This window comes from Heliconius melpomene, chromosome 2, assembly GCF_056956725.1.
Source record: "Heliconius melpomene rosina isolate 202511_hmr_F chromosome 2, ASM5695672v1, whole genome shotgun sequence".
NCBI classification, from domain to species: domain Eukaryota; kingdom Metazoa; phylum Arthropoda; class Insecta; order Lepidoptera; family Nymphalidae; genus Heliconius; species Heliconius melpomene.
The window spans coordinates 1,689,167-1,709,594 of NC_140390.1; the positions used below are offsets into that span (position 1 = coordinate 1,689,167).

Sequence of the window (20,428 nt, forward strand, 5' to 3'; positions counted from 1 at the left end):
AATATTCCAGTATTGTATTTTATTAAATAATTTAACATAAATATATTTTATTTATTTCATTTATTTAAATTTTAATATTAGATTAAAAACATAATTTCTATGTCATATACAATCTGTGTAATTAAATTTTATTTATAACTGGAAACACTGGCGATGTATTCCGTAATCTGTTTGTGTGTGTGAGTGTTGTCTTGGACTCCGCCATTGAATTTCGTTTTGCCGAGAATTGAAATAGGTCGTGCCTTTCGTAATCGGCAAAAATCTAAACAATCCTATTTCTATTACTTATTATATTTAGTCATATTTCGTGCACAAACATTATATCAAATGGCAGACAGAGACACAGATGAGTTAAACATCGATAACGTAATAAAAAAATTATTAAAAGGTAAATCACAAATATTGTAAGAAGTTTTTAAAAAGTGTTTATTTTGTGATTGTTTATTTTATATTTACATTTGTGATACAAAAATAAGTGTTTTCAGTGAGTTTAGTGTTGGTGATATGTTTATGTTTGTTTTCAGTGAGAGGCGAGAAGCCTGGCATGAATGTACAGTTAACGGAAATCGAGATTAAAGGGCTATGCTTGAAATCGAGAGAGATATTTCTGTCACAACCGATATTACTTGAGTTAGAGGCACCGTTAAAAATTTGCGGTAAGGTCTTTTAATTGTTCATTTAAATTTTATACATAATAAAGCGGCTTTCGAACTTTCTAAGCGTACTACCTACTTTCAATAAAGTTTTGTACATACATTTATAGTCTGGCAAATATGTTATTGATAATGGGAAGCACGCGCGGCAAATTGCGCAGTATACTATGCGCAGAGAACGTTCGATCAGTGTTACCCTGTTATGTTGTTTTACCCCACGCTTAGCAAATCACATTTACCTATACGATAATTAAAATATCTGTCTATCATGTTTATGTTGTAGTTAATTATACAAAACGAAAATTTTATGAGGATACGTAAATATCGAAAAATAATCAGCTGTTCCATACATTGTTGTCGAGAATAAAATCAAGACTAGCCCGAAAAGTATAATCATTTTTTTTTGTCAATAAATAATTAATCAAATCTAAGCTTCTGCTTATATATCTAATGGCACATGATATTTATCTATATATATATATATATATATATATATATATATATATACACACTTATGTACAACATAAAAATTCAGTATGCATAATACAAGCTTATATACAATGCAATATGGATAAAGAAATATGTGGCAATATTTAAGATTATATATATAAAAAAAATATTGGGTAAATTATTTAAATAAATTTTGGGGAAAAAAAAATGAGAGTGAGGTATCCCTTTGCCATACAAGTTACTGTGCGTCAGTGTGAGCGCTACGTCCTTACAGGAAATTCGCACCCACACATCTTTAAAGGTACTATTGAGCTCACACTATATTGTTCAAACAAGAATATAATTAATTGTAAACAAAAATGCCTTTTACCGTTTTGATTATTTGCTTTATTATTTGTTAATTTTTATTTTTTACTTTCTTGCATGCATTAATTAACGTTTTAAATAAAACGGTAATAAAATTTTGATTTAATTTGGAGATATAATTTATTAACATCATTTATTTGTTAAGACCTCTATTTCCATTATTTAAAAAATATTTTACTTACCCATAAGTTGATTTTGCATGTTGCCTAACGCCAAAATCTTGTATTTGTTTGCTTGTTTTATATTACTTTTTACTTTTTAAATTTAACTTTTTTTATTGAATTTGGATTGAGAAGATTTGTATGTGGCCTCATTATAATAATTTAATTCAGTTTTTTATTTAATTTTTCAATTTACCATATCTTCATTTTGCATGTTGCTTTGGTGTTTTTTACTAATTTTTATAATATTACTAGATAAATATGCTCTACTACGCCATTCCGCATATATGATGCTATCATATGATATTATATTCATATTTCATAATAATGAACTGATAGCATTGCACTCGACTGTACCGTAGTCCGGTCACACCCCGCAACGATTCCCCGCGAGCCCTTACGGGGAATCGGTCCGGCGTGAGCGGGTGTCTATGTGCAGACATCAAAATACGCTTTCTGCGCAATTTGCCGCGCGTGCTTCCCATTATCAATAACATATTTGCCAGACTATACCCTGTTTATAAATAAATTAATTTTACAACTACTCACATTGCATTATTATGAAAATTTTAAAAACATATTGTAAGTTTGATATCTCTTACTAGAGTCAGTGAAATCATTATCACCTTACAAATTATCATCTTACTTTAAAATAGCAACAAACTAGGAATCTGAAAAGGCGTTATTACATTTTTATCTAGAAAGTGTGTTAGGTGTGTTATTATACTGCATAGCTGTAATGCATTACATATATTTTTTAGAAATATTTACATTTAAAATATTAACCAATCAACTTAGTAAAATTATTAAAAATTTAAATTATAGGAATATTATATACTACGTTATTATTTAATACAATAATATGGCAAAATTACAGCTAATGAGTATGAGTTGAAGGTCAAAAGGATAATTCAGTAAAATAAATTTAAATAATAATATTAAATGTTAACTAATTATTTACATAACATAAACTTTAAAATAGTAAATATTAAGTTAAATGCACTTTCTTTACTATATAAAAAATAAATATCATACACACATCTAAAAAGTGAGTAATATTAAAATGTTATTTTAATAAGATTTAATGAACAACTACCTATGTTTAATATTATATATTAAATATAATTATCAATATAAAAACTTTTATATAGAAGGTCTAGTACCTGTCTCTTTAAAATTGGCCTTCTTGATTAAAATTTTGATACATTTCTGTATTATATTTTCTTTTTCATAGAAGGTATATGAATAATACTTTAGGACACATAACATTACCATTTATAATGACAATAATACAAAAACAACTAATTATCCTCAACACTTTGTTACATATTATTTAAATTTTCAATAAAACTTAACTTGTGTTGAGAAGCAGAAATCAATGCTGCACTTTGCATCAACATCCGCATGTAGAAATGGAAATATAAATTTCAATAAATATTTCAGCTCCTCGAGTGGAGATCGAACCCACAACCAATTGGTTCTACTCGGTTCGGTTGATTTTTTATTATTATATATTTTTTCTTTTGCATATTTAGTACTGTTTGACACAGTCATTCACAATTTCAAGCCCACCTTTATCAACTTACCTAAAGTTATATATATTTAATCTGTTATATGTGAAATATACTATATAATGTAAAATTTTGTTTGTCAACAGGTGACATTCACGGACAGTACTATGATTTGTTAAGGTTGTTTGAATACGGTGGTTTTCCACCTGAATCAAATTATTTGTTCCTCGGTGACTATGTGGACCGCGGAAAGCAGTCGCTGGAGACGATATGCCTGTTACTAGCGTACAAGATCAAATATCCCGAAAATTTCTTCTTGTTAAGAGGGAACCATGAGTGTGCCAGCATTAATAGGATTTATGGGTGAGTTGTTTTTGTTTCTATTATGGAAAGCAATGGGTGACAGTTATTCTGCCAAATTGTTATTTTTTTAGATATGGATTTGTGGTGATGTTTATTTTTGTCTAAATAAAATAAATATTTATTGTGAAAACCTAAATATTGCCCAGTCACTGACAAATTTTAGTTCTTAAGACTTTAAGATTAAATTATGTGATACTCACATGATACTCTGATAAGTGATACTTAAACAAATATTTAATACTTGATTATGATAAAAGTTTTAAGCATAAAATTATTAGAATTTTATTCTTTGAAATTACTACATCTTTTTCTCTTCCTTAACTTTTTACTCCTTAGTAAATTACTAAAAGATTTTGAAGCTGGTGTCAAATAAATCATGGTAACTTAGTCTTTAGTCCTTACTATTTATTATGTTGTCATAGTAATTGGCTTTATGTAACACTTTACTGAGTTCAACTTTGTTGAGTTTAAATTATGTGTCTTCCTTTCTCACTAAAATATAAAGTTATACTTTTGCGGTCATACATCTTATACATTATGCAAGAGTTGTGAGTGAAAGCTCTCTGTCCATCCAAACACTGTTATGAAACTAAACAAATAGAATAAATATTTTTTTAAAATTAAATATAATAATAATGAATATACTTATACTAATAAACCTATCCAGATTAAAATTAATGACATTAATAGTATGAGACAATGTCATCAGGTTTTTTACTTATTTCATAAAAAAAATTGTGCCACTAAAGGTTTTTTAAAATAATTTCTGTATCTCTTCATTTCGGTTCATTGATAAAAAAATAATTATGAGTCACCTACCTTTAGCTAAGAGATTTTAAACAATATTTATTTCACATTTTTCATTCCCTCCATATTTGGCTGAAAAAGGGTCAAAATATGTATACTAAAGTCATATCTGTATTATGAAATGTGTCTTGTATGATTCATTGTTATATATGATGCAATATATACAGTATCTTAGATTTATTTATTCACTCCACGGTGACTCAGTGAAGATAACCGCAATTTTAAGTTATGATTGTGGATTTAAATACCTAATTCTTGGCTATATACTTTTTATTATAATTTGGTGTAGATTTCTAAGAAGTAACATTAATTAGTTCATCATAGAATAAAGTGCCGCGCTTACCTTTTTACCTTTTATTATGTTATATTTGTTAGAAGCATGAAAAGAGAGAGAGATCTTTAATATTTTCTTGAATTAATATGGAGAACACTCCACGACTGGTATAATATTAGTAATAGATTATGGCACCAAAGTAGACAAAAATATTCATCAATACCATTTATTATTGTTTACACTTTTTTATTTGGCAATGTCTACTAAGTAAAAAATATTTTAGGTGTGACATAAAAAGATACTCCAAACCAGCGTGTTTCGTGAACCCCTTTGTAAGATCGAGCCAATAATGAGTGACTCACTCTATACTGATTCATTCAAAGGCCGCTAGGGTTTCAAGTTCGTATTGGTTTTCATTTTGGTGTGTTTTGGTTCATTTCCCCCTTTTTTGTTTTATAAACAATCGGATTTGGTATTGGCGATGAATGTTTATTATAGCTGTAGTAGGCTGTGGGTTCGAATTCTGTGAGGGAATGTTCGTTCATATTTAAGATGTTTTCTCATTAATGTTATATAAGAGAAAATCGAACTTTAGTGATCATTTATTGACCACAAAATTATTCTTGATAACATTTTGTCGCATTTCTTGTAAATTTCTCCCTTACACTCTAAGATGCATAGAAATAAAATGTTCAGTACGTGTCCTTCAGAAAAGGTCTTTATGTAACCTTCCTTCAGCACCGTCGACACGTAACTTCGAAGGCCAAATCGACTTCCTCTTACAACTTCGTCACAATGGAATACATTTTTTTTAAAGCTTCACGCCGTATCTCGCACGTAGCAGGGTAGACAGAGGGAACCTAGGAACGTAGTATTAAGATACTCCTTTCCTATAAAGACACTTTCGTTCCTCACTTTTCCACGAAAAGATCAATTCGAACTTTAGTTTCATAAATACTAAAAACATACTCTTCAGCTTTATAATAGTAGTGTCTATCCTGAATCCTTTCACATTTTCACTCTTTAACAAAAATTTTATCGATTTGTATTAAAATTATTAATTAATATCGATTAATCAATATACATAACTAAAAAAATCAAACAAAGACCTTTACTAATTAAACTATGACGTCACCGGTATTAAGATTTAGATAACACAGATACAATATCAATTTAATCATATTTTTTTAAGAATCGTTTTTATTCTTGTTTATTTTTTTTTAATTTATGTACAAATATTTAAAGTTTTTTTGCACCTCTTCCGTTTTGACGATAAAATTGTTATTGTTTTTATATGTAATTTGATTTGTTTGAGATATGGCCAACGTTGAATGTGTCATGTATGAATGTAATAAGTATTTGTAAAATTTCCGTCGCGTAGGAATAGGTAGGGCATAGCAAAGCAGGCATAGGGAACCTGGGAAAACCTAGTGTAAAGAGACCGCGTTCCCATGAAGTCCCCACATTCTTTGTCTTCCGAATTCTTTGTTTAAAATATTTAATTTCTTCGAGTGGGAATCGTACCCATAATCTTAATTATTGTTCATTCTGTAAAAATAAACACATATAGGTATCATATTTTTTTGATATATGTATCTGCATATATATTTTATTTATTTTATATGATTACTTATTTAATTGTAAACCTATTAAATTAAAAAGTATGACGCGCGACAGTTTTAAGGTTAAATTATTGTTTCGTTTTTATAAAGTCAATGTATTCAAAGTGATTGAGCACCTCCTTATCTCGTTAATTTTATCCCAAGATTATAAGAACGTGATGTAATTCATCAAATATGCTTAATTATCAATATGATGTCAAAGTTTTGGGTAAGCATTGAAAATTATCAATGTCTGTATGTATGTAGTTCTTTTTATTTAAAGATTTTTTTTGTATATATTCTTATATTTACTTATTGTAATAATACCTATTTACAATATCCATTGTTTTATATTGCTATTTTTGTTTTCCATTAATTTCTAAATGCATTGCGTGTTGAGAGGCGGAACTCAACGCCGCGTTTTGGCTCGACACTACGCTACGTTACGAAATTGGGAATCGAACCCATCACCGTCGCATTAAGGGTCACACGCTTTCGTGCTCCACGACTCGCTTTTATAGTTTATTTTTATTATAAATATATGCACTAAAATATAATTAGTTCTGTGGTTATTTTGTGATGAACACCCTAAATATGAGTCCCTCGGGTGCTTCAGACTTTTGACCTGAACTGCCTTTAAATATAAATGTAGCTTTCGACCTTTTGAATCTCTCTAGCTCGGTTTAAAGTAACTCTATTATAATGTTCATTTCATTTAAAGCTTTATTCTTGTATAGTAATAGTCGATCTCAAGTCTGAGATCGATCTTGAGACGCCGTTTTCATTCATAATGTTGATCAGTTCAAACCAGTTTATGAGATAAGCGGGATCAAATAAATAAACATCTTTATAATAGTAGTATAGATTTTAATTTAAAATAATATTCATTTTAAAATGAATGGAATAATCCCACACCATCTTTTTCCAATTTGTCTCAAAAAGATCTGATTTTTATTTGGATACTAGCGGCCCGCTCGCGGTTTCACCCGCGTCAACCATGTTATTATTAATTTCTGTCTCCATGACTACGTCCTAGTGACGTCTATGCAAAATTTGAGACTCCTAGCCTTTGTAGTAATGAAGTTTCATACAAACTTTCGACCCCAAAAACAACCCCTTAGATGTCGAATATTGCAAATTCCAGTCTTAGCGAGCACCTACGTCCTATAAATAACTCCTATGCAAAGTTTGAGATTTCTAGCACATATAGTTTCTGAGATTTCGTGATGAGTGAGAATTAGCAGATAATAAATCATACATTTTTATTTAATCTATTTACGCATTTTTAAAGGGACATAATTTGAAATGTAATCTTTCGATGAATTGTAGAAATTTTATTTTGGGTTAGATAGCAAAAACCTACCACGCACAAGGCCTGACAGGGTAAAGTTAATCTTTTAATAATACAATTCGGTATATTCTGTCTGTAAACTCGAGGGTTGTGAGTTCCCAGAATCCCACTGGAGCCTGATGAATTGCTGTAATTTCTTCACTCTGGTACAAAACAATGTAATCAACACGTAATATCTTGAAAATTCGGCATAAAGTAGGAAACGGAGAGTTTTGACTTAACTTTCCTCTGTCATGCTATATGCGGGATCCAGCGATAGCCAATTTTCCATTGCAGGATTATTAATTTTAAAAATTTGCCTGAATGGGATTCAAATCTACAACCATATTCAACTTGGCAGTCTCAAATATCTTTATTGCGCATTAATTAAAGTAAATATCATAGTATATTGTAGTAGTTGCATTACTTATTCTGCGTACTTGAGCTATGACTTCACTTGTTTGCACTTAAGATAAGATATAGATAGATATAGATAATGTATGTAAAATGGGAAGTTCAAGAACGACAGGTGTTATAACGACCACTTTTTTTTTTATGAAATATGCAATTTTTATTCGTGATTAAAAATTATATTTTTTTTCTATTTCAATTGCGATTTATATTAATTTTTCTAGAAACGTTTAGAATTTGCATAAGAGGTCACGAATGTCAAAATATCCATTATGGATTGCATGTGAACTACGGCTGTTTAGCTATTTTTTATTGAACTAAACATTGCTCGTAGCTTTGTTTGCGTAGAAAGACGTTCCCATAGGTTCCGCTACACTCCCAACCCTATATATACCAAGTTTTATCCTTTTAACTAAAATAATTTCGTTTGTAAGTTGTCTGTCAATAGAGTGTCTTAGCACTAGGTTCCCAGGTTCCCTTTGCCCTTCTACGGACGGGATACATCGTGAATTTAAAGAAAAACCACTGAAATCTTTCATATAATTCACAATCAATAGTGAAATGTAACTAAGTTTCACATACGCATTACCCTCTTGGAAGCGAGCCAATAATTTCCACCATTGCTAACTATGTAGGTATGACTTAGGTAGGGCATATTTTGCGAGTTTTAGCCCGAATCAAATGATTTTAACGTTTTTTTTATTGTTTTTGGACTAATAATAGGTCTTTGAATAAACTACAGTCTAGACTAGACTAATAAATTATATTAATCTTAGTATTTGATCCGTTGAGTTACGGCACTCGACAAGCAATTCCTTCAGAGTTTGGCGGAAAGTGAGGAAGCGATATGTCCTGATTAGCAATGTCTTAACACCAGGCTTCCAGGTTCCCTCTGCTACCCTTTATGTTCAGGATACAGCGTGAGGTTAAAAAAACCCTATTTGTTTGTAAGTGAGAATCGAACCCCACACTCATTGCGTACTTATTGTATATTATTATGACGCAATTCCTCTAATAATGACGTAAATATAAAGTTAATGTCCACACTATAATTACCCACTGATAAGGGAAACTGGGTCACATAGTTAATAATAAAGTTTATACGTTAACACCATAAAAGGTTTTTAGGACTGGGTGCTTAAATATAGGTTGAAAAGTCCACTCAAATATTTTGTCAATTATCTTGTTGTATATATGTACTTGTAATTGGAACAAGTAAAGTATATTTGTATATGGACTCGTATTTATAAACCAAGAGCGGTTTGGACTCTTGAGTTCTATGTTGAGATGCCATTTCCATGCATACATTATAATGTATGAATGAAAACTGCATCTCAAGATAGGTCTCAAGTTTGATCTCAGAATTGGGAGCTGTTTATAAATCGGTGCATCTCGCGTATGGCAGGGTAAGAAGATCCTAGTGCAAATACACTGAATTCTTCATTTTTCGCTTGAATAAAGTACATTTCTTGTTGAGTTGCAGAACTGAACGCCGCGTTGTATGTAGCCAATTCATTCTTCTAAGTAAAGATTGAACCTATAATAATTACTTTGACAGTATGAAATTGTTGCCCTCGATTTTCCACTAGGCTACTAATAAATCTATATAGATGGAAAGGCTTCGCTATGCTCTTAATCAAGTATAGTGGTATACAAGTTGGTATATGAGACAGCTTTTACGACGACGCGACGACGGCAATTTAATTAGTTTTATGTTTATAGCTAGAATACACTTGTTAATTTAATTAGAAGGAAAACAATCGATAATACATGTCTACAGGAAGTTATTGAATATTTTAAATATTTCATTGTTATTGTTTTGGAGACATAGTGTGGCGTTGAGCTTCGTCATTTAACAGACAATGTCTCAAAAATATGGGTGGAAATTGAGAAAAGGAATGTCTTAACACTATGTGGGAAAGTGTGAAATAAAGAGGAATTATATTATTGTTAGAAATCATAAGTGGTAAACGTTTTAAAAATAAAATAAAAATACAGGGTGAGTCATATTGAACTTTCCGATTTCAATAAGGTGTGTATTAAAAACAAAGCGACATGCAGTAAAAATTATTTTATTGTTTGAAAGCACATAACATGCAGTTTTAATTTAGTTGGTTTTAAAAATGATATCCTGTAAATGTCTACCTCCATTGACCACACACTGCTGAAGCCTTTCCCGGAAGTTGTCCATTACTCGTCGAGTCATATTCAGCGGAATAGCATTGATTTCTTCCGTGATTGCAGCCTTCAGTTCATCGATGGTTCGGGGACGATGCGTGTACACCTTTTCCTTCAGGTAACCCCAGAGAAAGAAATCGCAGGGGGTTAAATCAGGTGATCTCGGCGGCCACCCAACGTCACCTCGCAAAGAAATGAGATGACCGGGAAACATTTGTCGCAGGATTTCCATTGAACGCCTGGATGTATGGGCTGTAGCACCATCTTGTTGGAACCAGATGTTATCGTTGTCATGATTCTGCGTTAATTCCTCCAATTTCGGTTTCAGAAAAGTTTCAAGCATGTCGCAATACCGAGCAGAGGTAACTGTGACGACTTGACCATCTTCTTCAAAAAAATAGGGACCCCACACACCAAACTCTGCAATAGCGCACCACACTGTCACTCGAGGGCTGTGAAGTGGTCGTTCGTGTAGGTTTCGTGGGCTATTCTCAGCCCAGTATCGAAAATTCTGTTTGTTGACAGTTCCGGCGAGGTGAAAATGTGCCTCATCACTGAAGATCAAAACAGCAGTGCGGGGGATCTGCTGAATGTCGCGGCATATATTTGTTCGTGTGTCTAAGTCTCTAACTGTTAATTCTTGCACTACCTGAATCTTGTATGGGTGAAATTTAAGGTCTCTATGCAGTATTCTGCGGACACTACTGAAAGATAATCCTAGTGAAGCGGCATGTTTCCGAACAGAACGCCGAGGGGATTGTTGAATTGAAGCCCGCACTCTATCCACGTTTTCCGCTGACGTTGACGTCCTAATTCGGCCTTGTGGTCTTGTTTTTAATGCTGATGATGTTGCTCTAAAATTTGATACCCAATTTCTGATTGTTGGTCCAGTGGGAATGGGATCACGTCGACCAATAGCAAAATGTAAACGGAACGCACGCTGTGTTGTGATCACGGAGCCGCCATTTTTAATAAACTCTTCAACTACGAATGCTCGATGTTGTCCCGACCAAGCCATTGCTCACACTAAAACTGCATGTCATGGCGCGTCTAATGACTCCACCCCCACCCTTCTACTCCTTCCCTTCTTCGTGCAACGTCCTTCCAAAACCGGAAAGTTCAATATGACTCACCCTGTATATATATTCTATGTTTCTAAATTATTCGGAAAGATATATGTTTTTAATTTATATGAATTAGAATTACAAAAAGAGCTTATCACATTCATTAAACGATATCGATATAGTACAAACACGAATGCTTGGGAAAAACTAGGTTGCTTAATATGGAAAATACCATTACGCTGTAAAAAACATTGATTATTTAATTGATAGCACTCGATATATTTAGAATTATTATTATCGTATGAGTTTGAAAACTAGCTGTATACTTTGGTTTCGCCTGTTAATAGTAAATGATTTCTTATATTAATTATATTTATCTTTACATTTGTATTAGATTTTATCTATGGTACATGTCCAATAAAATAACATACTATGTTAGATAAAACCATACCACAAATTAAGTAGTACAAAAATTTGTTTTTTTTTTATATAAGTAACTTGAATTTTTTAATTAATATTTGAACTGTATAATGCTTGAAAATATAGTTTACCGTTTTCCTTAACTAAATCCGAAGTAATGAGACCAACCTAGCTAGTCGCTGGCCTAATAAACGTTTGCATAATGTTTTGATATAGGCATGTGTCCGAGTAACTTGTAGTGATAGTTGTGAGTTCGATTCTTATTTGAGGCAGTGTTGATAAATATGGAATTTTCGGGGCAATTTTTTTGTTAATAAAATTTTTAGAGTGAGCTCTAGACTATCCTGGGGTGGGCCCGGACCACCCGTGTCTTCTCTATTCCTATGTCCATGGCTGTATCCCGCATACAGCAGGGTAAGCAGAAGGGATGAGTCCTGTTGACTGGCGAAACTCAACGCCGCGCTTTTACCTCGAAATGAAAATATGAATTATTTCACTCAACTCTGTTTCATAAAATACAAATTTTGTAAACAAACAATGTAATGGATCATTAAAAAGATAAACGTGCGATAATTCTCATATCGTACGCGCTACGTAAAAGTGAACGCGGCCTCGATCATAAACTCAACGCTATAGTTATTACGTTGCATAATGTAAATATTTCCCTGGTTTCGCGACAAAGCGCGACGTTGAGTTCCGCAACTCAATATGTAATGTCTTGAAAAAAGGAATGTCTTAACACTAAGTTTCCTATGTTTATCCTGTTTGCGGGAAAATGCGTGAACTTTTTTGCCTAAATACAATAAAAATGTAATTTATCTATATATATAAAATTGAAAGGTCACTCACTCATCACGAAATCTCAGAAACTACAAGTGCTAGGAATCTTAAATTTTGCATAGGAGTTACTTATAGGACGTAGGTGCTCGCTAAGACGGGAATTTGCAATATTCGACTTCTAAGGGGTTGTTTTTGGGGTTGAAAGTTTGTATGAAACTTCGTTACTAATGACATTTGTCTTTGTCATTCGTTACTAATGACATTGTCTTTGTCATTCGTTACTAAATGCTAGGAGTCTCAAATTTTGCATAGACGTCACTAGGACGTAGCCATGGAGACAGAAATTAATAATAACAGTTCACGCGGGTGAAATCGCGAGCGGGCCGCTAGTTGTTCTTATAAAATATATCTTTTAAAAAAATTTCAATATAGAATTAATCTTTTTCTAAGACTATAACATCATTATAGGAAAATATCGAGAATGTCGCTTTTCTAATAGTTCTATAGTTATCTGTGGAAGAACGTCGCTAATGGAATGCCTCGTTGAGGATATTGGAGTAAATTCATTAAAAAGCTTAAGTTAGTTAGCTCTCTTAATAGATTTACTTGTAAACTATTATTTTTTATTGGAAAACAGTAATTGAAATATTATATAAATTCACACTTGCTTAGGAAAAAAATTATATGGAGACCAGTCGTGACTCTAAGTATGTGATTGTAACCGTGACTGGTTTTGGGTTCAATCCGCACTCGGGGAAATGAACTATTTAATATTTTCATTTATTAGCTTTCGTGTAGAGGCAAAGGGTGGCTTTTGGGTTCCGTCCCTCAACACGGAATGGAACCAGATTTCGGCGGAATATGTGAAACGGAATGTTTTAACACTAGGTTCCCTCTCACTAATAAGTAATTGTAGAGGGACTGCAGCGATTTATTTTTAATTTTAAAATGTAGGTTCAAAGTAAATTTGCGATAATCCGTAACTAATTTCTACAGGTTTTGATCACTCTCAAGAAAATGTTTACATTTATTCGTTTTTTTTTTCATATAAAACATTTTGCCCACAGATTCTACGACGAGTGCAAAAGGAGGTACAACATCAAGTTATGGAAAACTTTCACGGACTGCTTCAACTGCTTACCGGTCGCCGCGATAGGTGAGTGATTGGTTTTTAAAAGAAAATGAAATCGAACCCGCACTAGCCGCGTAAAAAATTGTATAAACTTTTCGATCATTAGCATCTATCTATTAAGCTACGCTACGTTTGATTATCTGCTTCGTTAAGCGTAAACTGTTGACCATATATACATACGTACATACATGCATTATATTGACACCCAAGTGGTAATAGCCATATCAAGTTGATATTAAATGTTTATAATTTGTTTGTATTTGCTTCGTTCTCTGTCTTTGTCTGTGTTTGACGGTGTGACTTAACGAAGTTTAATATAGCCGGACTTGGTATATACCCTTCTAAATATATAAATTAAAAAAAAGAGAGTTTTTTTCTTAGCGTGGATTAATATTAAAAAGTAAATATTTTACAAAATTATGTTCATATGAATGTCACGAAAATTTTATTACATTAATGGAAAATGAAAGTGGGGCGGAGTGTCCTTGTGTTTACAAGGTTCCCTCCCATACCACCTCTTCCTACTCTGCCATGTGCGGGATAGAGCGTGAAGCTTAACAAAAGAATTTATTTTGATGCGTCTGCTGACTGATGGTAACGCTCGAGTCACCATTGTCCACGTAACCGCAAGGACGGACGTTGATTGTGTCTAGACTTGCATTTGAAATAAACAGATGCGTTGTTTATTGTTATTTATGTTAGAGTTATATTTATAAGGCCGTAGTGGCGCAGTGGCACGAGCGTGTGACTGTACGCGATGGTTGTGGGTTCGATTACCACTCAAGGTAATGAATTATTATTTATTAATATTCTCATTTCTTTGCTATGCCAACAAAGTAATGATTTGCACCACTCAAGACGCAATGCTTTCAAAATTCGGCAGGAAGTGAAGAACAGAGTGCGTTAACACTAGGTTCCCTTTACCTACCTTGCTATATGCGGCATATAGCGTTGAGCAGAAAAAATAATAATATCACATATTTTATATTATATCAAAACGAATGGACATAACGAGGCCATGTGTTTTTAAAACGTCAGTAAACAGTTTAATAATAAAGTCTTATTATATTCGCTCGTACGTAAGTTGGTTATATAATTTTTTCCATACACTGCTTCTTTCATTCTTGCGTGTGGCCTATGATTGGTTTTAGAATCCTTGTAAAGTTAATTAAAATTAATGTTCTACATACAAGTCACGGCATGTTCCATACATTCTGTAGAATTTTCGAGACATGTATTAAGTGGCGGAACTTAACGCCGCTCTGTGTTGTGTGTCTTAGCAGAGAAACATTCCCTTGTTGTGTTTTCATTAAGATGCTGCTCCAAATACGTACTACGTTAATTCTACTATAGTTGTAGAAGATTCTATTGGTTGTTCCTTTAAAAATTGTATAATTATTTGGAAAATTATTACTTTATTTCACTTATATGGTGTTTTATTAAATATTAGTTACATTAAAATCTTTAAGGCCGACGTTTTAAGTTCAACAGTAAAATCTTTCTTCACAGCTAATATTCGAATAGGTCCTACGTTAAACATTGTGCAAGAAATTTGTGAAAAGCTATATTACTAAAGTTATTTAGGTGACCTTTTCGTAATATGCACAAAGCACTGCAGTGTATTTAATACTATAGTATTCTATACAAGTATACATTTCTATATTATACTATACACGTAAGGGCGGTCGGTGAACCCCACCCCAGGGCACTGATAGGGTTGACTTGCCAAGTCTTACGCTATTCACATTTGAAGTTTATTCTGGAAAATTGTATGGCCATTGATGTGGCAGTGGTACAACCCTCTGATAATGAACGGGATGATTGAGGGTTCGATCCTCGTTTGGTACTACGAGTTATTTCTTTTTCATCGCTCTGACGAAGACATCTGGCGGATGTCGCGGTTTTTTCACATCCGTTTTTGAGCTAACGTCGTCGTTTGAAATGTTTTGTTTTATGTTGATGAAATTATTCGATGTCATCCGGTTATTAGTAATTAAAAAGTATTTAAAAATATAAGAATACAATTATTTTTTTTTCTAAGATCTAAAGGCTCAAGGCCTAGAAAGGTCTTGTCTATATAATACAATTAAACGCGCGTCACTTAATTTATAGATCGAGGCCGAACGCCACAACTATCGCCATCTTTTCTTGTAAATAAGTTGTTTGTCTATGATATAATAATTAGGTTCATGCTGTGTCCCGCATGTTGCAGCGTAGGCAGAGGGAACCTAGTTTTAAGATACTCACAAGAATGCACAAGCGTGAGACTTTAAGCGCGTCTGGTTGTGAGTTCGATTTCCACTCGAAGAAATAAAATATTTAATATTTTCATGTAGAGGCAAAAGCGCGGCGTTGAGTTCCGCCACTCAACACGTAATGCTTCTAAAATTAGGCAGAAAATGGGGAGGTGAATCCATGAATTCACCCAAACCTGCGGGATACACTGTGAAGCCAAAAAAAATTTGTATTTTTAACATTAGGATTACCAATATGGACTTACGACAAACTTGTTTTCAAGTAACATAAAATACTGCGAATTGTTATTTTATTATTTTTTTACTATCTTGTGAGTCATGCAAGAAAGCGGTGAGTAGTGGGTTTTTTGATTGTCATAAGGAGTGTGATAAGGGAAAAGAAATTTTTTTGTTTACGTGGAAATCAATATATAAATTGCAAAAATATAAATTTATAGTCTTAAAGCTCTGGTGTCGAGGCAAAGCGCGGCGTTGCCTCCAGGATTTGGCGGGAAGTGGGGAACGGAGTGTCTTAACACTAGGTTCCCTGTGCCTACCCCGCTGTGTGCGGGATACACCGTGTAGCTCATTTAATTTTTGATTAAAACTTAAAAATATAAGATTAAAAAATACGCCTCTACTTACAATAAGAGGAAATGTAATTTGTTGAAATGTTTAAATATGAATGAAGAATGGCCGACGAAAATATCGTAATTTATTACTATAGTGCTTTTAATGGATTCTTGAAATATATTTTGTGAAATCACTTCAATCATAGCTAGTATCGAAGAAATATATATTTGATTTTGAAATTGAAAGGGGAAATGTTAAACTGGCTATGTTGTGATGATTCCAGGGGATCTAGGATTTACCTAACTCAGTTTAACTGAATTAGTTTAATTTTAGTTGAGTTTGGTTGATATTGAAGTATTTTGAAATTGAAAGGTTAACATGTATATCGTATTAGGTAGGTGGTACCAGTGTGTTTATATGGCAATCAGTCTAGGTTGTGATCCTAAGGGAACTAGGATTTACGTAACTCAATTAACCTCAGTTCACCTAATTTTAGTTGGATATATCGTGATACGTATAAATATTTGAGTTAGTGCTCGTGCTTAACATACTGACTGAAATTGTATGGGATTAGATATCATAAGTGAACAAACATACGTATTGGATTTTTTTTATTTAGAAACTATGCGTGCCTGTTGATTGCCGTAACTCAACGCCGAAACTGATAGTTATTTTTATTTAACCACGCGAAAAAAGAATCTGCAAGCAAAAGCTTAGAGTACGATAATTAGCAAAAAATTCTCATTTATTTAGTTCGCATCTAATTAAAATTAATTAATTGCTAGGTGTTAAGTAGAAACATCGTGTTATCTTTTTTTTTAACATTTTTGAAGTATCATTCCACACTTACGGAACTTGGACGGCTTCCAAGAGGAGCAGGTTCAAATCTCGCTATCTTTTTTATCTATCGTTTTCTTTGAACCTTATTTAGACAAAAATCTTCATATTCATCTGACACTTGTATTGAAAGGCTAGAAATTTCATAATCAAAGCGGGCTCGTATCTCCTGTTAATTAAAACGAAGGTCTTTCAGTACAATAGTAGTACAATCCATTGTTCTATTTTCATATTTTGAGGTTTTTTACGTTTTTTTTTTACGTTTACGTTGTTTTGCTAAGTGAGTTGGTTTACGTAATAGCTACTTGTGAATTTTATACTATTTCCGTGCAATGGTCTAACGTTTTGTGTGATGGTGGTGGATTCAATCCACAATAAGGGCAAGAGTTATTTTAATTTATACCTTCTGGCGAGACCAAATGTGGTTTGACATAGGCAGAAAATTAAGAACGCAGTGTTCTTACAGTGGATTCTAATCTGTATACACTTCTGTTAAGCCTAAATTTGTAGTAATTGTAGTATCGTTTAATTATGGCTATTTCTAAAAAATAAGTATATTGAAGTCAATACATGGAGAACGGTAGTGTCTTAATAGCTTCAGAGTGTCTTAACGCTCGGTTCCCAAGTTCTTTCTTTCACAAGAACGAAAATAATTATATTTTTCTAATTCTTCTTATTTTTCCCTCTCTTCTTAAATTGGATGTGAATTAACCAGATCATGGTTATACCATTATTTTTGATATAAATAACCCTTCGTTACATATTTAATTTGTTTCGCCAGTCATGTTTATATCTACATCTAAAGATCTAAAGAATGTTTTTTAATTACATCCGACGTCAAAAAATTAAAATATTTTTTCTTAAGAAAGTGTACTTCTAAAATGTTTGACGGTGTTTCTTAAATTATACTGACCTAGTTAATAGAAAAATGTTATATTTTATATTCACACATCTCCCGTATCATGCAAAGGTGACCAGAGAAAAAATAGTGATACATCACTCTGTTATATCTTTTCCCGGAGTATATTTAATACAAATATAACACTAATATTTCTATTCGTTGAGTTCCACCAGTCAACACGCTTGAGATTTTTGGTGGAACGGAAGTGTCTCAATGGATTCGACACTAGGTTCCGATGTTCCCTCGGATGTAGTGATACCGACTATGTGTGGTAATTTCTGTAATGTAATATCTCGATATAGAGCCTGAACTCTTAACATTTCACTTCAAGGCCTAATTTTCTGGGTCAGACCTGGATGATTTGCTACGGGGCGTGTTCGTGACAGTTCAAGGGCGTAAACGCTGTGCAATACGCCGGAAATAGATTACTTACTTACTTTGTATATAAGTTATGTGATGGGAGTGGAGTTGTAAGGGTTTTGTTGATTTGAATTAAAAATCAGCATCACGCTGTATCCCGCACACTGCGGGTTAGGCAGAGGGAACCTAGTGTTAAGACACTGCGTTCCCCACATTCCGCTGTATTCTTGAGGCATTGCCTGTTGAGTATTAGATATTAGATTATAATTGCTATAATCTTGTTTATTTATTTCTGGATTCTAAGATTTTTTAAATTAATAAATTGAGTAAGAAGTAGGTTATATCACGTAAAGACACTCCACGACGTCACCTCCAAGTGAAACGTAATAACAGTTTTAATTATGAAACACATACGCGGCGTTAAGTTCCGCCACACAAAACGTAATCTCTGGAAATCGGGGAATACTGTGTCTTGCGGGATAAAGATTTTGAAACCGACACTAAACGTTTTACCTATACGACTAAAAATAACTGACACTAGCCTTACCTAACTAACCGCACGACTTACCGTTCCCCTGGATGCCGTAAATTCTGAACGGTTCAAGGTTCGACCGCGTTGACTGACATTCTATTTGTGATGCTCACGTGTCTGAAGTGTGAGCTGACACGAGACTGGCAGTGGCTAAAAAGTGGAGTGATTTTTTTATGTTTCTACTCGAGTAGGCGTTTTTTTGCTGGTAAATGGTTTATTTAGTTTTCGTTATATTTTATTTAATGGAAGCAGTTGTGATAAACGTTGGACTGTTAATGCGACGGTTGTGGATTCGATTTCCAATCGGCACAGTGAAATATTTAATATTTCCATTTTCTTCGGTTTGATGGGGTACGGACGTATTTTAATGGAAATTTAGTAGTGTTTTAACAATAAGTTCGTAGGTTCCCTGTGCCTAAAAATTATGTTAGTGGATTTTATATTTACATACCTCTCAATTTAGGTAACAACGGAGTGACGAATTTCTCTTATCTTACATTTTTTGATTCTTTCTTGTTGTTACTTTATTTTTATCATCACTTGTTTATTATTTTTCAATGAACCATTATCTACCGAACAAACTTAAACAATCGTCAAATGAAATTGGCCGTTTGTAGCGTTTAATTGACAGAGCTTTTAGGCAGATATTAATAAATTTGTACCATTTCGGAGTTACATTTACTCTAATGAAGTTATTCCTTGAAATAACAATTATACCGTCTCGATTTTAGGTACGTTCGTAGCGAGCTTAATGAATTTTCCACTAGGGGTTGGGATTTGTAGGGGTTTTTCTTGTTTGTAAGAAATTAGTAGATTTTATTTGTCTATAAATAGTATAATAGTTAACTTTACTAGGTTTACCCTCTGCCTAGCCTGCAACATGCGTTAAGCTATTTTTTGTGCGTCTTTAGTCTATTCACGTCTTTGTCTATTCAATGTTTTTTTAACTCTGTGCTCGTCCATTAGTTTCAAAATGTAAACCTTACCGTAGGCAATTCTACTGACAAGAACTGATAGTAAAATCAACACACGATTTTTATAAGTATTATTTTTTATGTAATTTAATATAATAAAACGCAAATTTCGAAATTATCCGAAAAAATAAACTTTGGACTCTATTTTAAGACATATAACAAACATTAACTCTGTTGAAAGTAGAATCAGTATAATATATTACGGTTCCATATGAGATATGACATATTTCAAATACCTTCCAGTCTATCAATCTTTTTACATGAAAGTAAATAAAATATAGAAAAATAAATATATAAAAGAAAATAAATATATAGAAATAGCTCTAAAATGTAATATTACAGGCATGGTATACTCTAAGCGGACGAAGCTTATGGTTATTATACTAAAAAGGTTTCCTCTTAGTCGTTCTTAAAAGCCTACTAGTAATATAATAATGGTACCATGTAATTATAGGTCTTTCACGTTTTATTCTGTATATTGTAAAGATAGGCAGAGAGAATACTAGCGCCGGCGGA

The 20,428-nt window shown here is 32.8% G+C and overlaps 1 protein-coding gene across 2 annotated transcripts in view; it reads left to right on the forward strand.

The window, feature by feature from the left end:
- The first annotated feature begins 140 nt into the window (after positions 1–140).
- LOC146540276 (serine/threonine-protein phosphatase alpha-2 isoform) overlaps positions 141–20,428 on the forward strand; it is a 36,299-nt gene continuing 16,011 nt past the window's right edge. For both annotated transcript variants that reach the window (XM_085202205.1, XM_085202213.1), the window contains exons 1-4: positions 141–388; positions 525–656; positions 3,288–3,504; positions 13,437–13,525. In XM_085202205.1, coding sequence (XP_085058331.1) covers positions 328–388; positions 525–656; positions 3,288–3,504; positions 13,437–13,525 — 499 coding nt within the window. In that variant the 5' untranslated portion in view covers positions 141–327. The remainder of the gene's footprint in view (positions 389–524; positions 657–3,287; positions 3,505–13,436; positions 13,526–20,428) is intronic.